Source organism: Euprymna scolopes, chromosome 7 (assembly GCF_053919585.1).
Source record: "Euprymna scolopes isolate OS-2025 chromosome 7, ASM5391958v1, whole genome shotgun sequence".
NCBI classification, from domain to species: domain Eukaryota; kingdom Metazoa; phylum Mollusca; class Cephalopoda; order Sepiida; family Sepiolidae; genus Euprymna; species Euprymna scolopes.
Window position 1 is genome coordinate 137,108,121 of NC_136488.1, and position 12,548 is coordinate 137,120,668.

General features: G+C 33.9%; 1 protein-coding gene across 2 annotated transcripts in view; it reads right to left on the minus strand.

Moving 5' to 3' along the window:
* Nucleotides 1–12,548, minus strand: part of LOC145279987 (MFS-type transporter SLC18B1-like) — a 140,806-nt gene that overhangs the window by 62,915 nt on the left and 65,343 nt on the right. For both annotated transcript variants that reach the window (XM_080131584.1, XM_080131585.1), the window contains exons 5-6: nucleotides 7,793–7,940; nucleotides 195–263 (exon numbers count right to left, since the gene is read on the minus strand). In XM_080131584.1, coding sequence (XP_079987710.1) covers nucleotides 195–263; nucleotides 7,793–7,940 — 217 coding nt within the window. The remainder of the gene's footprint in view (nucleotides 1–194; nucleotides 264–7,792; nucleotides 7,941–12,548) is intronic.

Here is a 12,548-nt window from a genome sequence, read left to right on the forward strand (position 1 = left end):
TGAAGAATTCTTGGTGGTATTGCAAGAAATGGAATGTCATAATTAAATAACAGTCACTCAGAAGAAAAAAGATGTAAGTGTGGCACACAAAATAACACGCACGCTATCGTATTAATATATAAATTAGCTTTTAGATAATTAATCAAGATTTTCAAACAATAATAATAAAAACCATTAAACAAACATGAACTTACCTTATAAAGTAGGCCCCCAATAGGAGGACCTGCCATCATTCCTAAGCCATTGAAGGTCTCTATAAATCCCTGAAATGAAATAGAACAGTTTTAATAATAAAAATGCAAGGTACATCATAATATATATATATATATATATATGTATATATATATAAATAAATTTGGAATTAAATTCTGTAAATTCAACGAGGAATACATAGATTTAAAGTTTTTTCCTTAATCCATAGGTTTTCAACAAATGGCTCATCTCAGAGGAAATGTTTTTAGCAAAATAATGTTTATAGGCAGTCATAAATTTTGCTATCTAGCACATGGGTTGAAAAACTAAAAAGCTTTCATGAAAAGCCTGAGGAAGCCAAGATTAAAAATCTTATAAATATTAATAATATTTATATGGACTTTAATTTTACAGCTGTAATCTGAAAATATTAAAAGATTTCAGTCAATATGTGTGTGTGTGTGTGTGTGTGTGTGTGTGTGTGTGAAGGAAGTTAAAATTTTGCAAATCAGAATTTACAACATTTATTATGCAAAACAAGGGATAAAGATTAAAGATAATTATTCCTTTATTCCATGAAATTTCAGAAGAAAATCAGTTACCAAAATAACCTTTTAAATAGTCTAGCTATAATCCTGCTGGCTAGCACATAGTTTGAAAACTTCAGAGTATGAGAGAAGTAATGTTTTAACGATAATATGGAAATATTTAGATAAAAAAAAAAAAAAAGAAGATATTCAGCTTAAAGTCCACGCATGAAGATGAAAAATAGAACTGTAAGAACATCCAAAAATAATTGGTTGCAACTGGAATGGTAAACATAGATCCAATGGTGGAATGTCCATTCGCAAACTTGAGAAATCCAAATCACATCTACAATATAAATGTCAAATGTCTATTTAACTGTATGTATGTATGTATGTATGTATTTCTTGCAAAAAACTTTCGACAGAGACAACAAATTTTCATGAAATCAGTATCATTTTGAAGCTCGACCCTTTGGGCAACAAATATTGAAAAATCGGCTAAAAACATTAATTCCTTCACTCTCAACTGGGCACTTTTCTAAATGGAGGGGTCACTTTTTTCGATGATATTTTTGAAAGTCATCCCCTTTTTTTGATTGACTAACCTTAATTTAAATATTCGCCACTTCTGGTTTAGCGATAGACGCCACGGCAAAGACGTAACTTTTGTTTTTCACATTCTTTTCCTTCTTCGCTGTACGGGTTCGAGCCTGCCTACCTACTACCACTTTTTTTTTTTTGCACAACACACACCTCCAAACACCTGGGCAACTATAAATCTTGCATGAGAAGTTCTATAGCATAGAAGCTATGCCTTGAAAAGTTAGACACAGAAAACACTATTGATATTTATTTGCGTATTTGAATTTCTGAAATATACATATACTAGCATGGATGCCCGGCATTACCCAGGCGTTTGGAGGTGTGTGTTGAGCAAAAAAAACAAAAAAAAAAACGTGGTAGTAGGAAGGTAGGCTCGAACTCATACCACGAAGGAGGAAAAGAACATGAAAAAAAATGTGACGTCTTTGCTGTTATGACCACCACCAAACCGAAAGTGACATAGGTTTAAATTAAGGCTAGACAATCGAAAATATCGGCGAAAAAAAGCGACCCCCTTCCTGTTGAAAAGTGCCCAGTTGAGGTTGAAGAAACTAATGTTTTTAGCCAATTTTTCAGTATTTGTTGTCTGAACGGTTGAGCTTCAAAATGATACTGATCTTGTGAAAATCCATTGTCTCTGTTTTAGGCAGACATACAAACATACATACACACATTTATATATTGGTAGCTCAAATTTTCGACCCAAACCGATTAAAAAGCTTGCCCTATCTCTGAATACACTTTATGTAAAATTTCAAATGTTTAGATCAGAATTTGTAGATCAGAAATTTGGTAGAGACTGCAGAGGTCAAATTTTTTTAAAACTTTGACCTCTATTATGACCTCTTAACATTTGTTTTAGGCTCAGATCAAGTTATTAAGTTAGATCCATGTCCAAGGAACCTATATCTAAAATTTCAATTGTTTATACCCAAAATTAGTGGAGGAGTTTGGTAGAGTTCTCAAAGGTCAAATCGTTGAACTTTGACCCCTTAACAGCCAAATTTCTGGCCGAAAACTGATTACAAAGATTTTCCCAAATCTCAGTACCCTGTATATCAAATTTCGAGTCTGTAGACTAAAAATTGACAGAGTTATTGTGTAGGGAAATGTACACAGACACACACACACACAGACAAACACTTTATAGATATAGGCTGGCTATGGCATTATATATATGTGTGTGTGTGTGTAATAGTTGTAGTTTACTAGATGTAAATCCATTGAAATTCCTACGTTTATCGAAAGTGCTTGATAAACAAAGTTTAATCATAGTATATTTATTTATACAAGCATTATTGGCTACATATATGCATACATGTTTTGCAGTGACTTTTCACAGAAACAGCCTCATCAGGACTAGTCTCTCCCTTAAGACTTTGGTCTTTGAAAAGGGTTACAGCAGAAACATGTATGCACATATGTAGTCAAAAACATTTAATAATATGATACAATTATGCGTATATATAAGTGTAGATCATCAGTCAAAAATTACGAAAAAAATTGCTTTGCCAATGTCGGCACTAATATATCCCTAACCCCCCTTCTTGTCAGAGGGCCGGGCCGCATCCGTCGCTATCCTGATTCCCGGGAGCATATTGTGATGTACTTCTGGCCATGTTCGTCGCTCCCAGCTCACAGGACCATAGATGCAACCCAGCAGGGCTACATTCTTACTTGTCTAGTGGTGGACCCCTCAAGGGTGACCAGACTCTCACTGGTCACTGGAAAATATCTCTGCTGCTCAGGGCACGCGAAATGTGCATGACCCTAAGTCCGTGTGGCAACATTGTCGATTTTGGCCGTCACTCTGGCTTTGTGCTGGATCCAGTCTGTCTCTTTCATTATCTGGCGTCAGGGCATACCTGAAATAAACTGTATCCTCATTCAGGCCAGCCATCAAAAAAGAAAAACTCTGGGACATTTTTATATAACGAAACAATAATTATTCATAAATCGTTTTACACTTGTTCAGTCGAGTTCTTTGATTCAAGCTTCATGATGCAGGTTGCATACTGAAGTTCCACTAATCAATTTCCCAGCTAAGAACAAGAGCTTTTCAACTTAGCTCTTATGAATGTTTCGCCCCACCCCCCAGGATGGGTGAGAGCGATGTGGACGCCTCGAATGCCAGTCAGTAAAAAAGGCTAAGGACCCTAACTCAATCGTTTTTATCAAATCAGTAATTCCTCCTTCCACCCTTTTGGAGTTATTCTTTCTTTTTCTTTTAGAGCTTATCTCTACCAGACCTGCACCGAGGTTTTTTTTACTTGTTACCAATTAGGCATGATTAGTCACTCAGGTCGAACAATGCCTGGCGGTGACCCCTACCCCATTCTTCATCTCGCTCAGAGATTTTAAAAACAACCTTTCCGTTGTTGATAGATGTATTCTCATTTGTCTTTCTCTTAAAAACTCCACCCTGGCACTGATGTGATAAGCGATAACTATTTATTTCCCATTGAAATATTTTATTTCTTCTGGACATTTTTCATAAACATCTGTTTTTCCTTGACCAAGTGTCAGTATGGCCCCCTCCCAACCATACCTCATCCTCTCCCATCTTCTCTTCCTCTATTTAAAAAGCAAGATCATCTGGTGTCGCCAGGGATCTCGTCATACTAATATTCATACAAAATAACATCTAAATCTGAAGTTAAAAAAAAAAAATAAAGAAAAAATAAGAAAATGACTTAAGGAAAAAGAGGAAAAAATATCAATCAATAGAGAATGAAGGAATGATAAAAAAAAAAAATGAAATAAAACGTTTCATTATGGAAATAGTCAAAGATCTAGTTCTTAATTCAAAATGGTGGGGCTTGTCTGACTTGCTATTTGCTTTCTGCTTTCCTCTAAACACTTTAAATGATTTTGTCAAACACGGATTTCACTTGCTAACTTTTATGAGACGGGACGAATATATATTTACTTATGTATTTTTATACAAATGAATATACATTAGTCTTGATTATAGATGGGAGATGTTGGGCAGATTTTTCAAAGTTAGACCTAAATAGAATTTAAACTGATGAATCATAGTCTGATTCTGACTAGCTAATTTTCATCCATTATTGCTTAATTTTTGTACACTTTAAACAAGACATATTGCAGCAGAAGCATAAAGGGCAAAGAGAGATGTAGGCTAACTAGAAACAATGCCAGGATGAGCAAAGAAAGACTAGTGCTATCTCAGAGTTTTTCCTCCTTGTAACTAGTTACATAACAGAGGCTTGGGATCTAGTATATGCTAATACTCGATCCATACTGTGATAGGAACCAGTTTATAGGGGGCAACCTGGGTGGGCATTTGAGCAGCAAGACATTTGTTCACATTAAGCTTAAATTTCTACATGTTGGTACAGTCAGAGAAACGGAAAGAATTCCAAAAGCAAGTGGTCCAAGGAAATAAGCTGTTAAAGTAGAAAATCTTCCGATATCTAGGAGTCCCTAGAGTGAAGGGGTTTGATTTTGTTGCTAGTTGGATGGGTTCGAGGTACAAGTGTGGAAAATTCATAAGAGCATATCCTTTCGAAGTACTTATAAGACAAACACTGTGGCGATGGGACAGAAGTTGAAGCTAGATAGACATAGTGGAACCTATTAGGTTAGAAAATATTTTATCACCATGGCTAAGAGGGGCAGGCTTGGTGCACCAGCCAAGATGTGGCAACAATACTCCATAAACATATTTTGCTATTTACCCCTAGAGAAAAGAGAGGGATTGTAAGTTCATACCTTTCCCAATGGTATAAATCTTAGATTGAAAAAATAGATCCAATAATATTTGAACTTGAAAGCCAATTTAACAGACAACAACGATATTTATTTAGAAAATCACAAACACCATGGATTTAATGGATCCATCAAAAATAAAGACTAAAATCTGGAAGATACTTCAATCCAAGCTTTATCCAGCAAAATACGAGTAGATTTACAATATGACAACACATAATAGTCTCCAAATATTGTATACTCTTAATTTCGAGAAAGGAATGGTAGATGGATATGTATGTCGTAAATAAGTGTCATGGCGTTGGATAACAGATGCGTAGATTTGCTAGTGTACATTTTAGCACAGGTGATTGAATGCGATTACGGCCTTGCCTGTGCATGAAACAAAATTCACAGAGAATATTCTAGACTGATCTGACATCAGGAGGGGCAAGACTTAGGATGATATGCAAAGTGGAGACACAGATGTGAAGTCACATGGGATGAACGGTTAGCTTTGAAAAAAGATAGAATTTGGATGTTGATGCTGGCTACTGTCCGTCTATATATTTATCTAATAGTTACTTTAGGTTAATATAATCGTCCCTCTCCGACATAATAAAGTGAAATGTACTCGTGAGGATTTAATCTTTTTCTCTTAATAAACCTTCATTTCCAAAACTGTCTTGATTCTTATTATAACTCTACATTCCAGTAGCTTCTTTCCAAGAACTGAACACTTGTGGAACTTTCTTCTGGATCATTGTTTTCTTTCTATCTATAGCCTTGGTTTTTCAAAGACAATAGGTATCTCCTGTCTTTACAACAATCATTTTTTGTTCTTGTTAGCTCCTTACATCAAGTGGCTTCATGCCTTGTCTGGAGCGATTTCCATAGAAAGAAAAACAAAGTTATATGGATAATAGATCTTAACCAGAGATGATATGATTGTGAGAAGTGAATTACCAGAAGCAGTGACGAAAAAACAGCTTAGTCCTGACGATGAAAGGACCACGACAGTGTTGTATATTGAATGGGACAAATCCCGGTTTTTAGTTGGAAACAAAATAATTGGGGGTCAAATTATACATTATTTTCATTTACATATGATTCCAGGAATGCAGTGGAATTATCCATTGTAGCTAGAAATAACTATAAAAACAAAGTTAGGTTAGAGGAATAATGGGACAATGCAATTAAGGAATGTCCTTTGTATCACCAGGACACGTGTTGGAAGCATATGCATGTACATTCTATGCATGTTTGGCCGCATTCTGACGTCACAAAGAAATATAGAATCAATATATTCAGTTAAGTTAGTGAGAGAGAGAGAGAGAGAGAGAGAGAGAGAGAGACAGTTCAGTCAGAGTTGAGTTCGAGTTTAGTTGGAGAGAGAGAGAGTTAGCGTAAGCTCCTTTGGAAGCGAAGGGGAGGAAGAAAAGACAATGCAGTAATGTAGCCAGGCATCGGATTCTCAACATTCTCATCACCAGCTAGAAAATCTATATCTTCATATTTTTATGTAAGTCTTTGTCTTCATTTGTAATCAACTGCAAGGTAATGTGTTTTTGTCTTCACAGTATTGTATAATGAACTTTATATGAACTCCCTTCCATCGGTTTTTAGCTAGAAACAAAGTAATTAGGGTTGAAGACTATTATTAAAGAAGAATGCTGGAATCGAACTCACTATCAAAAGTTAAATGAATGCATATTATTTAGATACGATTCCAGGAATGCAGTGGAATCATCTATTGTAGTTAGAAATAAATATAAAAACAGTTAGGTCAGAGAAATAATGAATAATAAAACTAAGGAATGTCCTTTGTGTCGTCAGGGCACATGTTGGAAGTATATGCATTTACATGTGCATCCTATGGACATATTGACCCCATTCTGATGTCACAAAGAAATATAGACTTAATATATACAGTAAAGTTAGAGTCCGAAAACAGTGAGAGCCAGAGAGTTAGCAGTTGAGAGAAGAGAGTTAACCTGATCTTCTTCAGGGAGCAAAGGCGGGGACGATGAGAAGACACAAAATCAACAATTCTAACACGGCATCGGATTCTCATCATTCCCATCACCAGCTGGAAAATAAATGTCTTCATATTGTTATGTAAGCCTTTGTCTTTGTTCGTCATCAACCGCAAGGTAATGTGTTTTTGTCTTCATCATATTATATAATGAACTTTATATGAAACCCTTTCCAAAGTGTTGACTGTATCCCCCTCACCAATAACGAATCCCTCTTATGTTTTAAGAACTGTTAATTAACACTCTTCTGCCTTCATATCTCTCAGCATTCTATTATAATTGTCTTGTCCCTCTTCTTTCAATCCCCCTATACAACAAGAATAGTTGTTGATATACTAGCCTATACATGGAAACAATATTCCAAGCATGGATAAGTGGTGGCTTTGTAAAATGCTGGCTTTGTATATATATTATATACTGTTTGAACTTTATATGAAACCCCTTCCAAAATGTTGACTGTATCCCCCTCATCAATAATGTATCTTTTCTTTGTGTTTAAAGAACTGTTCATTACACGTCTCACTTCTTGCAGCCTTCTGTTATAAATGTTGTCTCAGCTCCGTTCACATCCCCTATATAACAGAATAAAAGCAACGAAACAAGGGGCAATGTAACAATAGTAAAGGTCTTATTTATGACTGAATCCAACTATTAAACAATTAAATCTGAAAGTAATTGTCAGCTAAAAAGTAATGCAAAGAAAATAGAATAAAACAAACTTACAATTGCTAAAGAGAGATGTGACGGGACTGTATTTGTTACGATTGCCATACTTGAAGTTAAATAAGCCGAGGCAGCAAGGGCTTCGATTCCCCGAGTCGCAAAACACATAACAATGAAGATAGGTCCATTTGGACACCATCTGAGGAATCTGAAAGAAAAAAACAATTGAAAAGAAAGAAATGTCAAGTGCAACTTTTAAAAAGATATTCTAAAGAGATGTTTCAAAGAGATGTTTCAAAGAGATGTTTCAGCTACATTACAACCAATATAATAAAGTTTTTAAATAGTGTCCAAAATAATATTAATTCTCTTTATTTTTATGCAGAAAAGGCATTTAATGTTTGCACCTACATTATTACATTTCACATACTTTAAAATAAACAAGCCGACATGTTGGGTTCCCCTCCATGAGTGAAAAAAATTTACTTTCATCATGACTAATGTTTGTGCAAAATATTTAAAAAATGCAGGGCATGTTACTGAGAAAAGTGTAAACAAGTGAAGCATGCGTGAGTACACAGTGAACAAGGTATAAAAAAAAAAAAAATGACTACGTTCAGCATTTGCCCCCCCCCTCCCCTTTTAGCCCCAAAAGTCCCAAAAATGAACAAATAATGCAGTTTTAAGCCTTAACATATGTAATTTTGAGTTCTGCACTTTGCAAAAAAAAAAAATAAATAAATAATGACTAAGACCATCATTTGCCCCTGCCTTCAGCCTCAAAAGTCCCCAAGGCCTTAACATGTTTAAATTTGAGTTCAGCACCATGCAAAACTGCTAAATAGACATACACAGAAAATTTTGGACAAATATGGTAAAATAGTCCCAAAAATGGAGTGTTTTTATCAGCCCTAAAAGAGCCCCTGGGGCACACCAAAAAGTTATTGTGAAGTATAGACAAACAAAATTATATAGAAATCAGTTAGTTACAACTTTTCAGAAAGTTTTATAAAAATCCAAATCATCAATTTTTTTTTAATAAGCACAAAAGTATCAATTTTAGCCATTTTAACCTGAAAGGCACCCCTGGGGTGGGAGGTGGGGTAACTGGAGTTTTCCCAGAAAATTTGGTCGGCTACTTTTTTACTCATATCATGTTTAATGTTTGTGCAAAATTTTCAAAAATTCCAAGGCATAGTTATTGAGAAAAGTGCGGACAGATGAACAGATGAGTGAATTTACAGGTCCACCCTCCTTTTATCGAGGGACCAACAAACAGAAGTGAATTACTAGGTTCAAAAAACGTGATCACCTAATCAACAAAATATTGTGATTAATCTGATTTTACTAATATAATTTTTCTTTTCATTAATTTTAAAATGAATTGTTCCAAAATCAAATTATATCATCCCATCAATTAAAATAATACAATTTTAAATATGAATTTTCTAAATACATATAAAAAATTTGTTTTATTGATTTGAAGATTATTTTAGCTTTCTTGTTTTCATTTTATCATTTTTTTTTTTGAAGAGTTCGACTTTAGACAAGTGGAGACAATCATCTTTCAGAAATGAAATCTTTTAATTAAAATTTCAAAATAAATTAAAACAATCAATTTGGAGATGTATGAAAATAGTCATTACTTGGAAATGTGTGATAAAAAATAGTTTCTTTAAGAAACTGAAATTCTAAAATAAATGCAGGTATTATTAGAAAGATTTTAATAATTTTTTTTTGCTTTTAAGGGGAAAACGAACATTTAAGCAATAATTCTGAAATTAATGAAATTAGTAATTTTAAAATGTGTAGTTTTTTTTTGTTGTTGTTTTTAGAGATGGGGGTGGAAATGTGTGATTTTTTTGTTTTATGAGAAGTTTTCCAAATGCTTCATTTTTTAAGCATCTTTTGCGTTTCATCAATTTATTTTTTTTAAATTCATTTTTATATATAGAGATTTCTAAATAATTTCAAACAGTCTAGTCTTTCTATTTTCTCTTTTTAAACAGTTTTCATAATTTAAATTATCAAAATTAATTAAAATGAACAGTTTATTTACAAAGCACCATGCCTAGTTTTCCAGAGAAAATTTCATGATTTTCTCCACTTGTACACAATCAAACTCTTCAAAAAATGAAAACAAAAATGCTCAAATACAGAAATGCCAAATTTTCAGTTGACTATAATTTTTACAGAAAGAGAGCATTTGTTTTAAAAAGAATTAAATAAGAATTTCAAATAAATTCATTCTGTTTCTGCCAATGAGATTCACTTTTAGAAAAGAGAATTGTTTTAATTAATTTTTGTTTCTGCCAATGAGAATTACTTTTACAGAAAAAGTTTTTTTTAGTGACAAAGAAATAGTGTTTATTATTTCAAAAGGAAATAGAATTATCAACAATAAATTATACAGATTAATGTAGAAAACACCAATTTAAAATGTGTTTTATGAATTAAAAATTAATTAATAACATGTTCTTTATTAATTTTTGTTTTATATTTATATATATTTTAATAATATAAAAGTTTGAATTGCTTTTAGTTAATAACGAAGACAAAACGGAATGGAGTCTCATTTTATATTTTTAATAAACAACTTTATTTGTTATCTTTGTTAGTAGCGTGTACGAGAGAAATGGGTTAGTAGGTGGAAGTGTTCTTGTTGAGTAGAGAACAGCTCAAATACAGACGTGCCTGCAGCCAGCAGTCGTCAGGACGAAGGAGGCCGGTTAAAGGAGAAAGAGCAAAGTCTTCAGTGTATTTAAGTGTTGTAGTGGGGGGGGGGGGGTCGGTCGGTGTATCGATAAGAGCAGTTCGGCAGCATGATAAATAAAGTTTGTGTGGATACCGCACATGGAAATAAGTGGGACTTAGAAGCGAGCGTTGTTGACTTGTTATACTCACTTTGGCCCCCAGCCAAAGCCCCTCGGAGATGTGTGCTGCTAGGCAGAGCAGGGAGAAAGAGGAGTAAGAGGGAGAGCGTTCTCGGTTTTACCTTTTATACACTCAATCACGTGATTGAGAACTGGCTTGTGATTGGACAAGCCAGGGAGAAAATGGATTCCAAATCTCGAGCCGCAAGAATTAGCTCCTGCCTGTGATTGTAGCAAGTTTCAGCTGCTACATGTTTCTTTATATAAGAAAGTTCTTCAGTATATTACTTTATTACTATTATTATTGCTACTATTATTATTACTATTTACTTGCCTCCCCGCGAGGGCAGAGTTAGACTCAAGGTCGGTTTTTAATATAGGGGAAGGAACAAAAATAAAAATCGTCTCAGTCATGAAGGATTTCTCCACTGACCGAAAAACAAAAAGTGCCGCATTAGAACAGATACTACACTGTGATCTGGACCCGAAGGCCAAGGATCATTACTATTATTATTGCTATTACTATTGTTATTATTGTAGATTAACATTCTCAGCTAAATCACTATAAAAAGATTCTACACTTTTAGACGATTACATGTGTACATTCTGAAAAAGTTGACACAATGAAAAAAAAAAATCAATTATTTCACAATTTTAGAGTGGGGATCAGGTTTACATATAAATTTAAATGTAAAATGAGCCTCCCATTTCCGAGCTATTCTAGCATTTTAGGTAATTTACAAAAATATCTTTTTGCTATGGGAGATAAATTGAGTGCATTTTCTGGAGGAAGGGAGGGGGCTACTTTTTAAGTGATTAGGTAATCAGGTAAACTCAGGGTTAGTGCTAAAAATTTTTAATTAGCAGCCTGAAAAATTTAGAATAATCCAGAAATAAGAATCATTTTACATGAAATTTATATATGAAACTGATCTCCCACTCTAAATTCTAAAAAAAAATTTTTGTTTTTGCTGTCAAATTTTTCAGGGTATACACATGTCATCACTTAAAATCAATTGAACAATAGAATGTCAGTTCTGATTTATTTATTAACTAGCGAGGGGTACCCGGCGTTGCCCGGCTGTTTGGAGGTGTGTGTGGAAACTCCGGGGGTGGGGGGTTAAAAAAAAAAAAAAAAGTAAGTATGAGGATCGAACCCAAACCCTTGAGGCAAAGTTGTAAATTAAAGTGTGAAAAAAAAAAAAAGTGTGATGTTAATCATTGCCCCACCACGACATGCTAACGGAAACACGTTTGAATTTATTTAATTACTTGGATTTAGCAGGTGCCCGTTTTAATGACTTAATGAGGTCAAGTTTGATTACAGGATAGTATTATTTCATTTACTGCGGAACGCTTTTTTTAATTTTTATTTTCCCAAGATGTTATAGGAAAAAGACTAACCCACATGCGGCGAGCGACAAATGTTGAATATTTATCTTCCCGAAATCAAGCAAATTAAATAGACAGGCGAGCTTCATTGTTAACTGTGAGATATTACGATTTATATGTGATATAAAAAGTTTTAAAAAGTTGTGAAGCGAGCGACCGCTTCTCTGAAAAAAGCCTTTTGTAGACATACAGAAAAAGCGAACACACATACATACATACATTTTCGCTTTTATATATATATATAGATTATTTGTAATGCTGTTTACTTGTCTCTCCCCCAGCTCCCTAAAAAGAAGCACTCTGAATTCAGACAACAATAAAAACTACCTCAATGTAGAATTTTTTTCCTCTACTGACTGTGGATAGAAAAGATATATTGTAGTATCAGAACAGATACTACACTTTGAATTATTTATTTGTTAAAAAGATAATATACAGCAGAGCTTCTAGATACAGAATTAATAACTCCCGGTTTGGTTTTCATATTCAAAGAAGCGTTTTACACATAAATAGTCTAATCTGTTCTAATCCCTATGAAAACACTTATTACT